We start from the raw sequence: 15,581 nt of genomic DNA, 5'->3' as shown, positions 1-15,581 counted from the left end.
TCCACGTCCGTCCGTCTGATGGATGTTTGTATGCTGAGTTAAACTGTCAGAGGAAACGCAGCCCGCCTCACCTCCTCTGTTTTCTCAGCTTGACTTTCTTTTTTTTTCTTTTTTTAGGGAGGGTTGAATGTCTGCTGGCTCATCGAAAGATCAAGTGGAGAGAGGAAGGGCGTCTTTCTAGCTTTTTGTCTCTGCGGACGTTAGCGTAGCCTAGCGCTAGCGTCGCAGGAAATAGCTAGGGTAAACGTTGGTGAACCCTGACCCTGATCCTGATCCCTTCACGGGGCTCATCGCCGGGGCTAGCTATCGTCTGGATTTTACAGGTGCCAAGCTCTCTTTCAACTGACACGCTCGTGGAAAACGCTGACCTGGCAGTGTCCTGGCAGATACGACTACAGACAGAGGTGGCTGTGTCGGAGGGATATTATGGCGTTTGAGGAAGCTACTTTTTATTTGTGGAATGGTAGATAATGTCTATTGGTGGATTATTACAATAGACTGAAAAATATAGTGCAGTAGCTGGCGGCTGAGTATATAAGGGATTCTTAGGAATGAATGAGATGCTATGTCTATGTTCAGGGGAGACACTGGCTGCTGTAATCAGCATCTCCTCCCAGGCCTAACCAGCCTTTTATCTCTCTACATTCTGCACAGCCTTTCATGTTCCTCTTCCTCTGTACTAACACACGCCACCACTACACATATTGACACAAATCATTGTGCTGCTTTGTGTCATGTATTGAATTTTTCTTACTCTCTAGTCCTAGGCTCAAATACTCCACCCTCCCACTTGCTCCCATGGTGGAGGGAATAAAAGTTTCATATAGTTTTATGTAGACACTCGTAATTTTGCGGGGGGGGTTCTCCTTTGCTCTCTCCATTTCTCTTATTGTCATTTAGCAGACGCTCCTATGCAGAACGACTTACAGGAGCAATTCGCGTTAAGTGCCTTGCTCAAGGGCACATCGTCATTATTTCACCTAGTCGGCTTGGGGATTCGAATCAGCGACCTTTCGGTTACTGGTCCAACGCTCTTAACCGCAAGGCTACCTGCTTTTTTTTTGTCTCTCTCTGTCTCTCTCTCTGTCTCTCTCTCTCTGTCTCTCTCTCTCTGTCTCTCTCTCTCTGTCTCTGTCTCTGTCTCTGTCTCTCTCTCTCTCTCTGTCTCTCTCTCTCTCTCTGTCTCTCTCTCTGTGTCTCTCTCTGTGTCTCTCTCTGTGTCTCTCTCTGTCTCTCTCTCTGTGTCTCTCTCTGTCTCTCTCTCTGTCTCTCTCTCTCTCTCTGTCTGTCTCTCTGTCTATCTCTCTCTCTCTCTCTGTCTCTCTCTCTCTCTCTGTGTCTCTCTCTGTCTCTCTCTCTGTGTCTCTCTCTCTGTCTCTCTCTCTCTCGTAGAGGATCAGAAAACATGGCCTTCATTTGCTATTCCTCTTTAAAATGGAGATGGGGGCCTTAACGTGTTTGATCTGTGTGCTCCGGCGCAGACTGGCGGGCCCTGACCCACTTGGCAGCCTTATGTAATGAACCCCCAAGTACACCATGCAGACAGGATCAGAGCGCTGGAGAGAGAGGAAAACTGTTCTATTTTCCTTCCCCCGTTTTGCTCTGTCTCTGAGTTTGTTGTGCCTCTGCCGGGGTCATATTTATGGCGCCGAGTGAAATATAGAGAGGCTGGTGTGGAGGAGGTGGAGGGGAAGAGCTTCGGTAAGACAGTTGGAGCTGTACAGGAGATCTTACTTAGTCATTCTCTTTGTTTCCCTTTTTTTTTCATTTGTCACATGCACAGTGAGGTGCTTAACTTGCAAGCCCTTCCCAACAATGCGGTATTCAATCATTTTTGTACTGTATGGATTCTTTTGACGCCTGTTTTGGAGACATTGTGAGGGGGGAGGACAGGTTAAAGCGTCATCGTGGCATGACGCAGAGAGAAATAGAAAAACCTCACTTTCCATACGGCCAGAAAATGAAAACTACACAACTCAAAGGTCTTGCGATTTCCGCGGCTTTTTGCGGGTTCAATTGCATATTAACTCCTTTGACCCTGAATGAATAGGCTGACACAGGGTTGTAGGCCCCTGAACGTAAAGTTAGGGCGACAATATATAAAAAAGAACCCCCTTGATACCGAAGGGATCATTGAGAGGAAGCTAATTCTTTAGGAGGGACCTATGGCGGACAGATTAAGAGCACTGTCATACCCTCCACACCTGTCTGGTGGACAATTGCTTGTGATTGTTTTGAAATGTCAGGTCAGTGGCCACGCTCTGGTAGACACCCCATTCCTCATCTCTCTCGCTCCTGCCCTGTGTCTCTACCTCAAAAGACTAGGCTGGCTTCTCCGCCGACGGCGCGGGGACGATAGACGGGAGGTTGCTTTCTATCAAAGACCGGGGTCACTTTGATCACTTTGAAAGGACCGTGTGTGTCTGTCGAATTTGATCTTGGTGTTCTCGGTCTCTGACGTGTGTCTGAAGTCAGATCAGAGGTAGAACATGTTGGATACCAAGTACTACCAGTCAATAGACATGATTCTACCATGGCCTTGGAGAGGTGTGTCAGTTTCCTCAGTGAGAGGAATACAGCATCAATAGTAGTTTAATGGTAACATTCCAAGCTCATTGTTGCATCCCAAAATCAATATGTTGAATGTATGTCTGTATCGACTGAATGAGCAGTGTGTGGTTTTAAGTGTGTATAGCATGGCAGAGAATGGCAGCTCAACTGTGTGAATACATGGAGAGTAGCATGGCTGGGAGTATTGGGTGGAATACTTGAGGAGACCAGTCTAGTCTACTGGTCCAGTAGTGGTCCCTCGTGGCTCTGTCGAGTTGATAATAAGCTGGTCAGGCTGACTTGGTGAAAGAGTGAAGACGCTGCAGCCCCCCCGTTGTCGTCTTTTGTGTTCCTGTTGATCTCATCTTATCTCCGAGCCCTTTCTCTTATAACATCCCTTGCCTGTATCTTGCCTTTTTTATTAGAAGTGTTATGGCAACTGGTTGCTAAGCAACACAGAAGGTCAGGTGAAGTTTTTTTTTTTTTTTTCTCTCCCAGAGTAGCAGAGCTCATCTATCTATTGGTTTGTGAACGTTGGTTAGGATTTAGTATGGATGTAGTGGAGGGTGATGCATTTTAAATGCAACCCTTACGCGTTATTAGTGTTAGCGTTACCAGTCAACTCTACCTGCGTTCCGCTCCTACTCACCTTTTTGGGTGTATTGTGGTCCTGTGTGGCTCAGTTGGTAGAGCGTGACACTTGCAATGCCAGGGGTTTTGTGGCTTTGATGCCCACAGGGGACACCCGTGGCATATACACCATATTAGTGTGAATATTGGTTAGGAAGTATGGTGAGTATTGGGTGAGGCCTTTTGAAAACCTTTCTCCTTCTAGATATTTCTATGTTCTCCGTGCTAATAGTCATTTTGTCGAAAAGATATTACATTTCACTTTCATGCTTTTGTCATTTACTCAATACAGATATTGAAAGATAACTAGGTGATAGCAGACACACACCAAGTTCTCCCAAGATGCCATCACATCCTATCACATCCGTTTCATATGTGGTCTCATTAGAGGTTGATTGTAGTCCTTGCATAGATCTGACGTTGGTGTTCTATTTCTACGTTCTTTATGCATGTCTGAGTGTAGCCTGTGTGTGCATGGACTGGGCAGTGATGAGATATTTAGAGCGGGCAGTAGCAGAGTAATGCTAGCTTCATATGAATGCTAAGCAGACGTAACATGTTAAGGAAGCCCAGTGAATGGTATTGGCTCCCTGGTTCACCCTTGCACTAGGTAAACTGTACCCAGGAGCGCTTCCGTTCTTTTCCTCCGCTTCCCTCCTCACACACTCCGCCCATCATCTCAAGGAAAGGGGAGAAAATGGAAAAGAGCCCGGCTGTGCATAAATGAAGGTTCAACAAGGTTCAATGAAACACTTATACAATTTGCTGCAATATAGTGGATTTTATAATCTCATTATCATCTTAGTGCCAGATTTGCCCATGAGGGCTGGGCCGTACTCGCTGTTATTAGCTTCTGAGATTTGTCCGTTTGTCCTTCTGCTACCCAGTCCCTCAGCCAATCACAGCGCTTCAATCTCCAAGGCAACCCCCCTCCTTTTTATTTGTTCGTCATTTCCCCTCCATACCTCCTGCTGCTTTATTCACGGGTATTCGGACGTGGGGGGCTTTGCTACAGGCAAACGGAATGCAATCGACTCTCTTACACGGAGTCTACGCTGCTTTCGTCTTTCCAAAGCTATAGGTGTTGATGTGCTTCTTCCCGCTGTCTTCTCGAAGGTTCTCCAACGGTATTTCACTGTATGAAAACAGCACGGTATGCAGTAAGGCATGTGTCCGGGTGTAAATTGTCCCCTGGTTGAACTCTAGAGCCCCCCCCCCCCCCCTAGCAGGTCAGAAGTATGCACCATGGCCAGGTTCCCTCTGCCTGCAGTGGGCTGCCAGGTCAAGCCTCTTTAACTCTCCATGTGGATGTCCTTCTCCCTCATCTGTAATTGTATAACGGTGTATGCCATTTAGCAGGCGCTCTTATCCAACGCGACTTAGTCGCGCGCGCATACATCTCACGTCACCGCCCAGTCGCTTACAGTCCAAACGGAGATTAGTGCCTCGCGACATGGATCTTATTGGCCCGTAGCATATCCCGTAGAGTAGATGGGCTTTAGCCTCACGCCTTTAACCCGGAGGTGTCGCACAACTGAAATTGCGCGCGCGTGATTAGGGGGGGGGGGTCGATGGAATGTTGCGTTACAGTGTTATCTAATCTGTCTCCAACACACCTTGTCTCTTCGTTTGGTGGCCGTGGTGTCGCTGTTGATGTACTGGCTGAAACGGGCGGTTCCTGAAACGGACGATTCCACATCAAACGCCAGTCGAGATACGCTGCTGGTGACTCACGACCAGGGAATGGATGTGAGCTTAAGACAGCGGGGTGGGTGACGCGTGGTCGTGAGGTCCCATGAGGTCCTCAGTCCCTCTCACGTTAAAGGGGGTTAATAGATGAACGTGTGAGCAGTGTGTGTGCATGTGTGTTGGCCGGCAGAGGGTTCATCTGGTGAAGGCGGGCAAGCCGATTGTGTACCCTGTTCACCCAGCCAACCGTGTGATCAGCGCCAGCTCCCACTAATGCCTTCAGACATTGATGCCGTCCCATTACCGGTAGCATCAGCGTCTCCTCACATCACTCTAAATGGGGGAGGAGGATGAACTAGGGGGTGTGAGGGCTTCTTCACCCATTAATGGTCTTCTGTGGCGGGGGTTTCTAGCAAGATATCTGCCCCTGTGTTGGGTGTTGCTGGATATGGTACGGTTAGCTCTCGTTAGCCCAATTTAGCCTTGGTTAGCCCCATTCTCTGTGAGTGACTGGTTCTTTGTTGGGGGTCTGATGGTTTTATCATTCCATCAGAACTCACGTTTAGTGTCTCTCTCCCTTTCCTGTCAGGGTCTCTGCCATGGTAAACAGCAGCGCCGTCACCATGGACTCCCTCTCCACAGGCCACGCTTTGTCCTCTCTCACACAGGAGAAACACCTTGGTTGACACCGTCCTCAATTCCTTATTTCTTTCGTTGTCTTGTTCCCCTTCTCTGTCCTTTGTTTCATGAGACGCAGGTTATACGTTTGTTCACGAAGCCAATTCATTAGGTTTAGCTGCTAATGGGCCCCTTTAGGGTGACAGGGTTTGATAAGGCTGGGGGAGATGAGAGCAGAGGCCCGGCTAGACTAGAGAGACTGTCTGCTGGAGGCTGGATAATTACAGTGAAAGCAGAGCAGAGGCGCACCAGTACAAAACACCCAGAGATCACTAATCAATGTGTTGTGTCAGCGTTTTGTTTGCGTTATGTTGTTTCTGCTGATGGCCTTTACCTTTTCCTGTTTAGTTTAAGACACACATTTTGATACGTTGTGGCAGTCTTCCCCCGGTCTCCTTTGTTTTCTTTTTCACAATTAGGTTATAATGAAATGCACATTTAATGTGATTGTAAGGAAATAAAAAGAGAACGAACACAACAAGCTCTGAGAATATATTAGGAATGTACATAATTGCAGAGAGATGATTAGTGGGGGGAAAGCCTCCTTGAAGGTCCTTGAGTCGTAATCAGCCTCAAATTACAATATTTTTGTCTGAATTTTTCTTACTTATTTATATAATTATGTAAACAACGTTGACAGAGGTTTGTGGGGCAGAGTTGTGTGTGTGTGTGTGCAGCGGTGACCTTGGACCATCCAGCATACACTTCTGTGACAGATAAAAACTTTGTTAAGACGCATCTCCTGAAAGGGGGACAAACAGCCCGTTAAACCAGCGTGCTTGAGTATTAGGGAAATATCGCAATTAGAGGAGGATTTCCTCCAGCTAAAGCACCAAAGAGTAGCCGGGGTAATAAGCGCAGGGCTTGTTTGTGGCCTGGAAAGGTGTAATTGTAAACTGCTTTGGGAGTGCTGTGCTCATTGTGCCTGGGAGTAATGAGATAGGCTGCACTGATCCCTCTGTGATGCTATTACTTCTAATCTCTTCCTCTCCTCCACCACTTTCTTCCCTCGCTCTCTCGGCACGGCCCTCGGCAGTCATCTCGCCTCCACATGGGCATCCCTTGTATTACCCCACATACTGAGGAATCAGGACAGGTAACCCCCCCCCATCACCCACCCACAGACCGTCATTAACACCTATGTCCTGGACCCTCAACCCTAGATCATCATTAATCCCATTAACACCAATGTCCTGTACCTTCAACCCTAGATCATCATTAATACCATTAACACCAATGTCCTGTACCTTCAACCCCAGGTCATCATTAATACCATTAACACCAATATCCTGTACCTTCAACCCTAGATCATCATTAACACCAATGTCCTGTACCTTCAAGCCCAGGTCATCATTAATACCAATGTCCTGGACCCTCAACCCTAGATCATCATTAATACCATTAACACAAAGGTCCTGTACCTTCAACCCCAGGGCATCATTAATACCATTAACACAAAGGTCCTGTACCTTCAACCCCAGGGCATCATTAATACCATTAACACCAATGTCCTGGACCCTCAACCCTAGATCATCATTAACACCATTAAAACCAATGTCCTGTACCTTCAACCCTAGATCATCATTAACACCAATGTCCTGGACCCTCAACCCTAGATCATCATTAACACCAATGTCCTGTACCTTCAACCCCAGGTCATCATTAATACCATTAACACCAATGTCCTGTACCTTCAACCCCAGGTCATCATTAATACCATTAACACCAATGTCCTGGACCCTCAACCCTAGATCGTAATTAACACCAATGTCCTGGACCCTCAACCCTAGATCATCATTAACACCATTAACACCAATGTCCTGGACCCTCACCCCTAGATCATAATTAACACAAATGTCCTGGACCCTCAACCCTAGATCATCATTAACACCATTAACACCAATGTCCTGGATCCGCCTGTTTGTTTATTTTTAACTAATGATTTAATAAAGAAGCTTTAGGCGTATTACTGTCACTCTTACTCTCACACGTGTTACTGACGCAACACACCCACACGTGCACACTCCCTCACACCTATGCTGCTGCTAAATGATTATTGATTAGATTCATCACTACCATGACGCTGCTGATTATTGATTATCATTACCATTATTATCTATCTATGTATCCTGCTACTGGTCACTATGACTCCTGTTGACATGTATACACTGAGCATACAAAACATTATGAACACCGTCCTAATATTGACTTGGACTGCACCCCCCCCCCCACCCCCCCGCCCTCCTAAATTACTATTATGGATCTGTTTGAAGAATGAACAAAAGTTCATGAGCAAAGCAGCCTAGTCGTAATCATGTTAGGTAAGTTGATTACTATTCCACTTCCCAGTCTAGTCTCTACTGTTGCTGGTTGAAACCATGACTTACGGTTGGCTGTGTAACAAGGCTGAACCACCTCTAGTAGGAAGATTCAACGACAGGCTATTTAACCGGCAACACTTTCCTTTAACTGTGTGTATAGTTGTGTATATACAACAAAATAAAAGCTTATTTTGCTATAAAAAAAAATAAAAAAGCGCAATTTTGCTGTTAGTGAGCATTTCTCCTTTTTCAAGATAATCCATCCACCTGACAGGTGTGGCATATCAAGGAGCTGATTAAACAGCATAATCAATACAGAGGTGCACCTTGTGCTGGGGACAATAGAAAAACTCTCTGAAATGTTCCGTTTTGTCACTCAACACAATGCCACAGATGTCTCAAGTTTTGAAGGAGGGTGCAATTGGCATGCTGACTGCAGGAATGTCCACCAGAGCTCTTGCCAGAGTGTGTAATGTTCATTTCTCTACCATAAGCCACCTCCAATGTAGTTTTAGAGAATTTGGCAGGAGTCCAACCAGCCTCACAACTGCAGACCATGTGTAACCACGCCAGCCCAGGACTTCCACACCTGCGGGATTGTTGTCTGAGGAGGAGATGGGGATTCTGAGGAGTATTTCTGTCTGTAATAAAAGCCTTTTGTGGGGAAAAACGTATTTCTGATTAGCTGGGCCTTGCTCCCCAGTGGGTGGGCCTATGCCCTTCCAGGCCTACCCATGACCAGTCATGTCAAATCCAAAATGAATTTATTTAAATTGACTGATTTCCTTCTATGATCTGTAAATCAGTAAAATCTTTGAAATTGTTGCATGTGTGTTTTTATGTTTGTTCAGTATACAATGAGTGCACAAAACATTAAGAACACCTTCCTAATATTGAGTTGCACCCCCTTGTGCCCTCAGAACAGCCTCAATTTGTCGGGGCATGGACTCTACAAGGTGTCAAGCATTCTACAGGGATGCTGGCCCATGTTGACTCAGTGCTTCCCACAGTTGCGTCAAGTTGGCTGGATGACCTTTGGGTGGTGGACCATTCTTGATACACATGGGAAACTGTTGAGAGTGAAAAACCCAGCAGCGTTGCTCTTCTTGACACAAAACGGTTCACCTGGTACCTACTACCATACCCTGCTCTAAAGTACTTACATTCTGTGTCGTGCCCATTCACCCTCTGAATGGCACAGATACACAATCCATGTCTGAAGGCTTAAAAATCCTTCTTTAACTTGTCTCTTCCCCTACATCTACACTGATTGAAGTGGATTTAACAAGTGACATCAATAAGGGATCATAGCTTTCAACTGGATTCACCTGGTCATTCTATTTCATGAAAATAATGTTTTGTATACTCTGTGTATATTACCATTAGTATATTACCATATTACCAAGTATTTATATATTGCTGATACCAGTCACTTTTCAGCCCTGGTTACATGTACAGTTGAAGTCGGAAGTTTACATACACTTAGGTTGGAGTCATTAAAACTCGTTTTTCAACCACTCCACAATTTCTTGTTAACAAACTATAGTTTTGGCAAGTCGGTTAGGACATCTACTTTGTGCATGACACAAATAATTTTTCCAACAATTGTTTACAGACAGATTATTTCACTTATAATTCATTCACTGTCTCACAATTCCAGTGGGTCAGAAGTTTACATACACTAAGTTGACTGTGCCTTTAAACAGCTTGGAAAATTGTCATGGCTTTAGAAGCTTCTGATAGGCTAATTGACACCATTTGAGTCAATAGGAGGTGTACCTCTGGATGTATTTCAAGGCCTACCTTCAAACTCAGTGCCTCTTTGCTTGACATCATGGGAAAATCAAAATGAATCAGCCAAGATTTCAGAAAAGAAGTGTAGACCTCCACAAGTATGGTTCATCCTTGGGAGCAATTTCCAAACGCCTGAAGGTACCACGTTCATCTGTACAGACAATAGTACACAAGTATAAACACCATGGGACCACGCAGCCGTCATACCGCTCAGGAAGGAGACGTGTTCTGACTCCTAGAGATGAACGTACTTTGGTGCGAAAAGTGCAAATCAATCCCAGAACAGCAGCAAAGGATCTTGTGAAGATGCTGGAGGAAACAGGTACAAAAGTATCTATATCCACATTAAAACGAGTCCTATATCGACATAACCTGAAAGGTCGCTCAGCAAGTAAGAAGCCACTGCTCCAAAATCGCCATTAAAAACCAGACTACGGTTTGCAACAGCACATGGGGACAAAGATCGTACTTTTTGGAGAAATGTCCTCTGGTCTGATGAAACAAAAATAGAACTGTTTGGCCATAATGACCATCGTTATGTATGGATGAAAAAGGGGGATGCTTGCAAGCCGAAGAACACCATCCCAACTGTGAGGCACTGGGGTGGCAGCATCATGTTGTGTGGTTGCTTTGCTGCAGGAGGGACTGGTGCACTTCACAAAATAGATGGCAACATGAGGAGGAAAATTATGTGGATATATTGAAGCAACATCTCAAGACATCAGTCAGGAAGTTAAAGCTTGGTCACAAATCGGTCTTCCAAATGGACAATGACCCCACGCATACTTCCAAAGTTGTGGCAAAATGGCTTAAGGACAGCAAAGTCAAGGTATTGGAGTGGCCATCACAAAGCCCTGACCTCAATCCTATAGAAGATGTGTGGGCAGAACTGAAAGAGCGTGTGCGAGCAAGGAGGCCTACAAACCTGACTCAGTTACACCAGCTCTGTCAGGAGGAATGGGCCAAAATTTATTGTGAAAGGCTACCCAAAACGTTTGACCCAAGTTAAAGAATTTAAAGGCAATGCTACCAAATACTAATTGAGTTTATGTAAACTTCTGACCCACTTCTGACCCAATAAGTAATTCTCTCCACTATTATCCTGACATTTCACATTCTTAAAATAGTGGTGATCCTAACTGACCTAAGACAGGGAATTTTTAGTAGGATTAAATGTCAGGATCTGTGAAACTGATTTCAAATGTATTTGGCTAAGGTGTATGTAAAATTCTGACTTCAGCTGTATATCCTACCACCAGTCATTTTTTATGTAAAAACCCACCTCTACCACTCCTGTACTCCTGCACACTAAATAAGGTACAGGCTGACCGACCTGTATACACTTACGTTTTCGGGTTTCTTCAAACTTTATCGTACTTCTTGTGTGTTTTATTCTATTTTCTATTGTTATCGATGTTTTTATTAATATTACTATAACTACGTTGTTGGGGACGATCTATCAAGTTGAGAATTTCACTGTATTGTTTGTATCCTGTGCACGTGGCGAATAAACGTTGAAACTTAGAACTATTAATCTAAGTTCTAATGGCCATGGGATCTGCATAGTACTCCCTAGAAGCAGAAGGAAGGTATGTGGGAAATCTCTTTTCCCCCTTCTATCACTCCAAGGTGTGCCCTTGTTTGTCCCAGGGGCCTTCTCTGTGTCACCTGGCCTAGTGGGTTGTGTTGAGAAGTGAGAGTCCTAGTGTGCCTGTCTGTCCCAGCTGTGAGGAATGCTCCATTCCCACTGGTCTGATCTGGGTGACCCACTGCCTGCCCCCCTCGTTACTAACGACTGAGCGAGCGGAAAACCACGCCTGTCCTGCCATGGGCTCACCTCCTATCTAATCAACAACGCACGGGCGGCTTTCCACACACACACACACACACACACACACACACACACACACACACACACACACACACACACAAGCAGAGCTGTCTCTCTCTTCCCTTATGATATGTGTGGGGCCGGGCCAGGGGCGAGGGCCTTAGGCCAAGTAGTGGACGTGTGTATCAGGTACCAGAGATTTACAGTAGAGGGTGGGGAGGGAAGATTTGGGCTGCAGTCTTCTGACTCGGATGGCAACCTTCCCCTCAGTCACCTGACCCTGGGCCTAGCCCCCCCCCGATATTAACAGGACCCCCGGCTGCTATGGAGACCATTTGTCTCATTTGTGCCCGGGAAAGGGGAGTAATCTTGGAAACCAAAATTCCGAATCCATGGCGCCATTTTAATCTTCCTTTATTTGGCTTTAGCTGTGCTTTTAAACGTAGCACACGCCACTCTCTGCTCCTCCCCTAACATGCCAGATAGGGCATGTGGTGCAGTCGTCCGGGGTAGGACGTCATTGTAAATAAGAATTTGTCCTTAACTGACTCGCCTAGTTAAATAAAGGTTACATAGAAATCAATAAATACAATTAAAATAACAGAACACGACACACCAAGTCAATTACTGATAGTTAAAGCATGAGCTGCGTGCATGGCAGAGTTTGTTTAAAACACGTCTTGAGCTCTAAGCGAGGTTGGCAACGACTGTTGTAGCTCATCAGGAGAGGTGGAAGTGAATTGCATTTGGCACTGGGTCGCTATCAGCCAGTAATTAGTATAGCTAACATCGCAGATGAAAGAGTCAAGTCTAGGTCAGGGTAAGGACTTCAAGGATCTTATCGGGTTAAGGTTAGAGGCCAATCTCTCCCCCTGAGTTTAAGCTGATGCCGTGCCTGCCCAGATTTGCTGAAATCTGCACCGACCTTTGGCCGTGAGGCGTCGCGGCTGGTCACGTGTCAAGCCGGTTCCTGCTGTCTGTGCCGGACGAGCTAGCATTAGGCGTCGCCACAGAGACAGAGAGGGAGACCTGTCCTGCCCCGAACCGGCCCACCCCACGAGCTCACACACCATCAGGCATCTGACACAGATGTAACCCAACAGCTTAAACTGCTGCTAAGCATTCCTGCCCCAGCCTGTCTCCTCCTCCAACCTTACTGGGTCTGTCACACTGGGACAAGTGCTCCTTCAGAAGGCAAGGCAGCAGAATACGCCACAGCAAAGTGGAGACGGAGACATATTTGTTTGGGAGGGGGGTTTGGTTTGTGCGATAACTTATTTTGCTGTACAAATTGACGAATCACGCAGTAGAATTTCTTCATGAAAATCATTAATTGCATAATGCCATCGTAATCTCATAATACTTTACTCCACAAGTCACCAGAAAATACAGTGATGTGAAATTGTCTATTTTGAAAAGCAACTAGTATCTCTCTCTCTCACTCTCACTCTCATATATATGTATATAATTGTAGGTGACAGTTGGTGTTTGTGGACAAGTCAAACATTGATGGCTTTACTGACTGAATCAAGCATGACCTTTATGACTTGTCTCACTCTTTGGACTGAATGCTTGGTTTATATAAGAATATATTTATTGAGTAATTCTGCATTAGTCAATCTTATCCAAACTCGTACTAGATTGTGGCAGGGGTGTCACGTTCCTGACCTGTTTTCTGTTGTTTTGTATGTGTGTGATGGTCAGGGCGTGAGTTTTGGGTGGGCAGTCTATGTTTTCTGTTTCTATGTTGGTTTTGGGTTGCCTAGTATGGCTCTTAATTAGAGGCAGGTGTTTTGCGTTTTCCTCTAATTGAGAGTCATATTAAGGTAGGGTGTTCTCACTGTTTGTTTGTGGGTGATTGTCTTCCGTGTCAGTGTATGTGCGCACCATACGGGACTGTTTCATTGTCGTTAGGTATTTGTAGTCTGTTCCTGGTTCGTGCGTTCTTCACGTTGTATGTAAGTTCGTGTCCAGGTCTGTTTACTTCGTTTTGTTGTTTTGTAAAGTATCAAGTGTTCTTCGTGTGTTTAGTTTCGTCTTGTTTATTAAAATTCATTATGTATTCACAACCCGCTGCATTTTGGTCTTTCGATCCTTCTCTCCTCTCCTCGTTTGAGGAGGAGGATTACGACACCCGTTACAAGGGGTGTAAAGTACTTACGTAAAAATGCTTCAGTCGTTTTTTGTGGTAACTGTATTTTTTAAACTTTTACTTCACTAGATTCCGAAAGAAAATAATGTACTTTTTACTCCATACATTTTTTTCCTGACGGCCAACAGTACTCCTTACATTTTTAATCCTTAGCAGGACAGGAAAATGGTCCAATTCACACACTTATCAAGAGAACAACCCTGGTCATCCCTACTGCCTCTGATCTGGTGGACTCACTAAACACAAATGCTTAATTTGTAAATGTCTGAGTGTTGGAATGTGCCCCTGGCTATCAGTAAATAAAAAATTGATAAAAAATGGTGTCGTCTGGTTTACTTAATATAAGTAATATAAAATAATGTATACTTTTACTTTTGATACTTAAGTATATTTTAACAATTACCTTTATTTCTAACACTTAAGTATATTTGAAACAAACTACTTTTAGACTTTTACTCAAGTAGTATTTTACTGACTTTTACTTGAGTCATTTTCTATTAAGGTATCTTTACTTTTACTCAAGTATGACAACTGAAAAATTCTATCAGCGTGTCGATTGCAGTACACGAGCGAGTAACACACTCGACCACTGCTACTCTAACTTCCGCGATGCATACAAGGCCCTCCCCCTCCTTCCTTTTGGCAAATCTGACCATGCCTCCATCTTGTAGCTCCCCTCCTATAGGCAGAAACTAAAAGTTTGTGCCCATGCTTAGGTCTATCCAATGCTGGTCTGACCAATCAGATTCCACGCTTCAAGATTTCTTCGATCACGTGGACTGGGATATGTTACGGGTAGCCACGGACAATAACATTGACGTATACGCTGACTCGGTGAGCAAGTTTATAAGGACGTATATTGGAGATGTTTTACCCACTGTGACTATTAAAACCTTCCCAAACCAGAAACGTGTGGAATGATGGCAGCATTCGCGCAAAACTGAAAGCACGTACCGCCGCATTTAATAATGGCAAGGCGACTGGAAACATGACCGAATACAAACAGTGTAGTTATTACCTCCGTAAGTTTAATCAAACAAGCAAAGTGTCAGTATAGAGACAAAGTGGAGTCGCAATTCAACGGCTCAAACACGAGACGTATGTGGCAGGGTCTACAGACAATCACGATTTACAAAAAAAAAAAAAAAACAGCCAAGTTACGGACATCAACATCTTGCTCCCAGCCAATTAAACAACCTCTGTGTGCTTTGAGGACAATACTGTGCCACCGACATGGCCTGCTCCCAGACGTTGGGCTCCCCTTCTCCGTGGCCAACTTGAGTAAAACATTTAAACGTGTTAACCCTCGCAAGGCTGCCGGCCCAGACGGCATCCCTAGCCGTGTCCGCAGAGCATGCGCAGACCAGCTGGCTGGTGTGTTTACGGACATATTCAATCAATCCCTATTCCAGTCTGCTGTCCCCACGTGCTTCAAGATGGCCACCATAGTTCCTGTTCCCACGAAAGCTAAGGTAACTGAATTAAATGACTATTGCCCCGTAGCACTCACTTCTGTCATCATGAAGCACCCCCTATCCACATCGACGGGACAGCAGTGGAGAAGGTGGAAAGTTTTAAGTTCCTCGGTGTACATATCACCGACAAACTGAAATGGTCAACGCACACAGACAGTGTGGTGAAGAAGGCGCAACAGCGCCTCTTCAACCTCAGGAGGCTGAAAAAATGTGGCTTGTCACTTGTTACGTTCCCCAGTCCCTATGTTGTGGTCTGTGTATTTGTATGTATTTCAGGAAATGGCTTCCTGAAATCCCCCAAGCAGCTGATTGGTCGACTCCATGGCAAATTGGAGCTGACCCCGCCCTCTCGTCAGAGGCTGCAGCAGTCTTCAATTACCAACTCCTTCTATATAAGCCAGTGTTTTGTTGCTCAGAAGAGATGATTGCTGAGAGAAGAGAGCTGAGGGTTATATCATGTG

The 15,581-nt window shown here is 45.2% G+C and overlaps 1 protein-coding gene across 7 annotated transcripts in view; it reads left to right on the top strand.

The window, feature by feature from the left end:
- fam172a (family with sequence similarity 172 member A) overlaps positions 1-15,581 on the top strand; it is a 191,191-nt gene that overhangs the window by 132,933 nt on the left and 42,677 nt on the right. Inside the window, exon 11 of one of the 7 annotated variants that reach the window (XM_055886027.1) lies at positions 6,584-7,753. The exons of the other annotated variants lie outside the window; for them this stretch is intronic. Within the exon in view, the coding sequence (XP_055742002.1) occupies positions 6,584-6,630 (47 nt within the window). The 3' untranslated portion in view covers positions 6,631-7,753. Of the gene's footprint in view, positions 1-6,583; positions 7,754-15,581 lie in introns of those variants that run through there. 7 annotated transcript variants of the gene reach the window in all.

The sequence above is a fragment of the Salvelinus fontinalis genome, chromosome 28, assembly GCF_029448725.1.
Source record: "Salvelinus fontinalis isolate EN_2023a chromosome 28, ASM2944872v1, whole genome shotgun sequence".
Lineage (NCBI taxonomy): Eukaryota > Metazoa > Chordata > Actinopteri > Salmoniformes > Salmonidae > Salvelinus > Salvelinus fontinalis.
The sequence above is the reverse complement of the archived record's forward strand: the minus strand, read 5'-3'. Positions and strand labels throughout refer to the sequence as shown.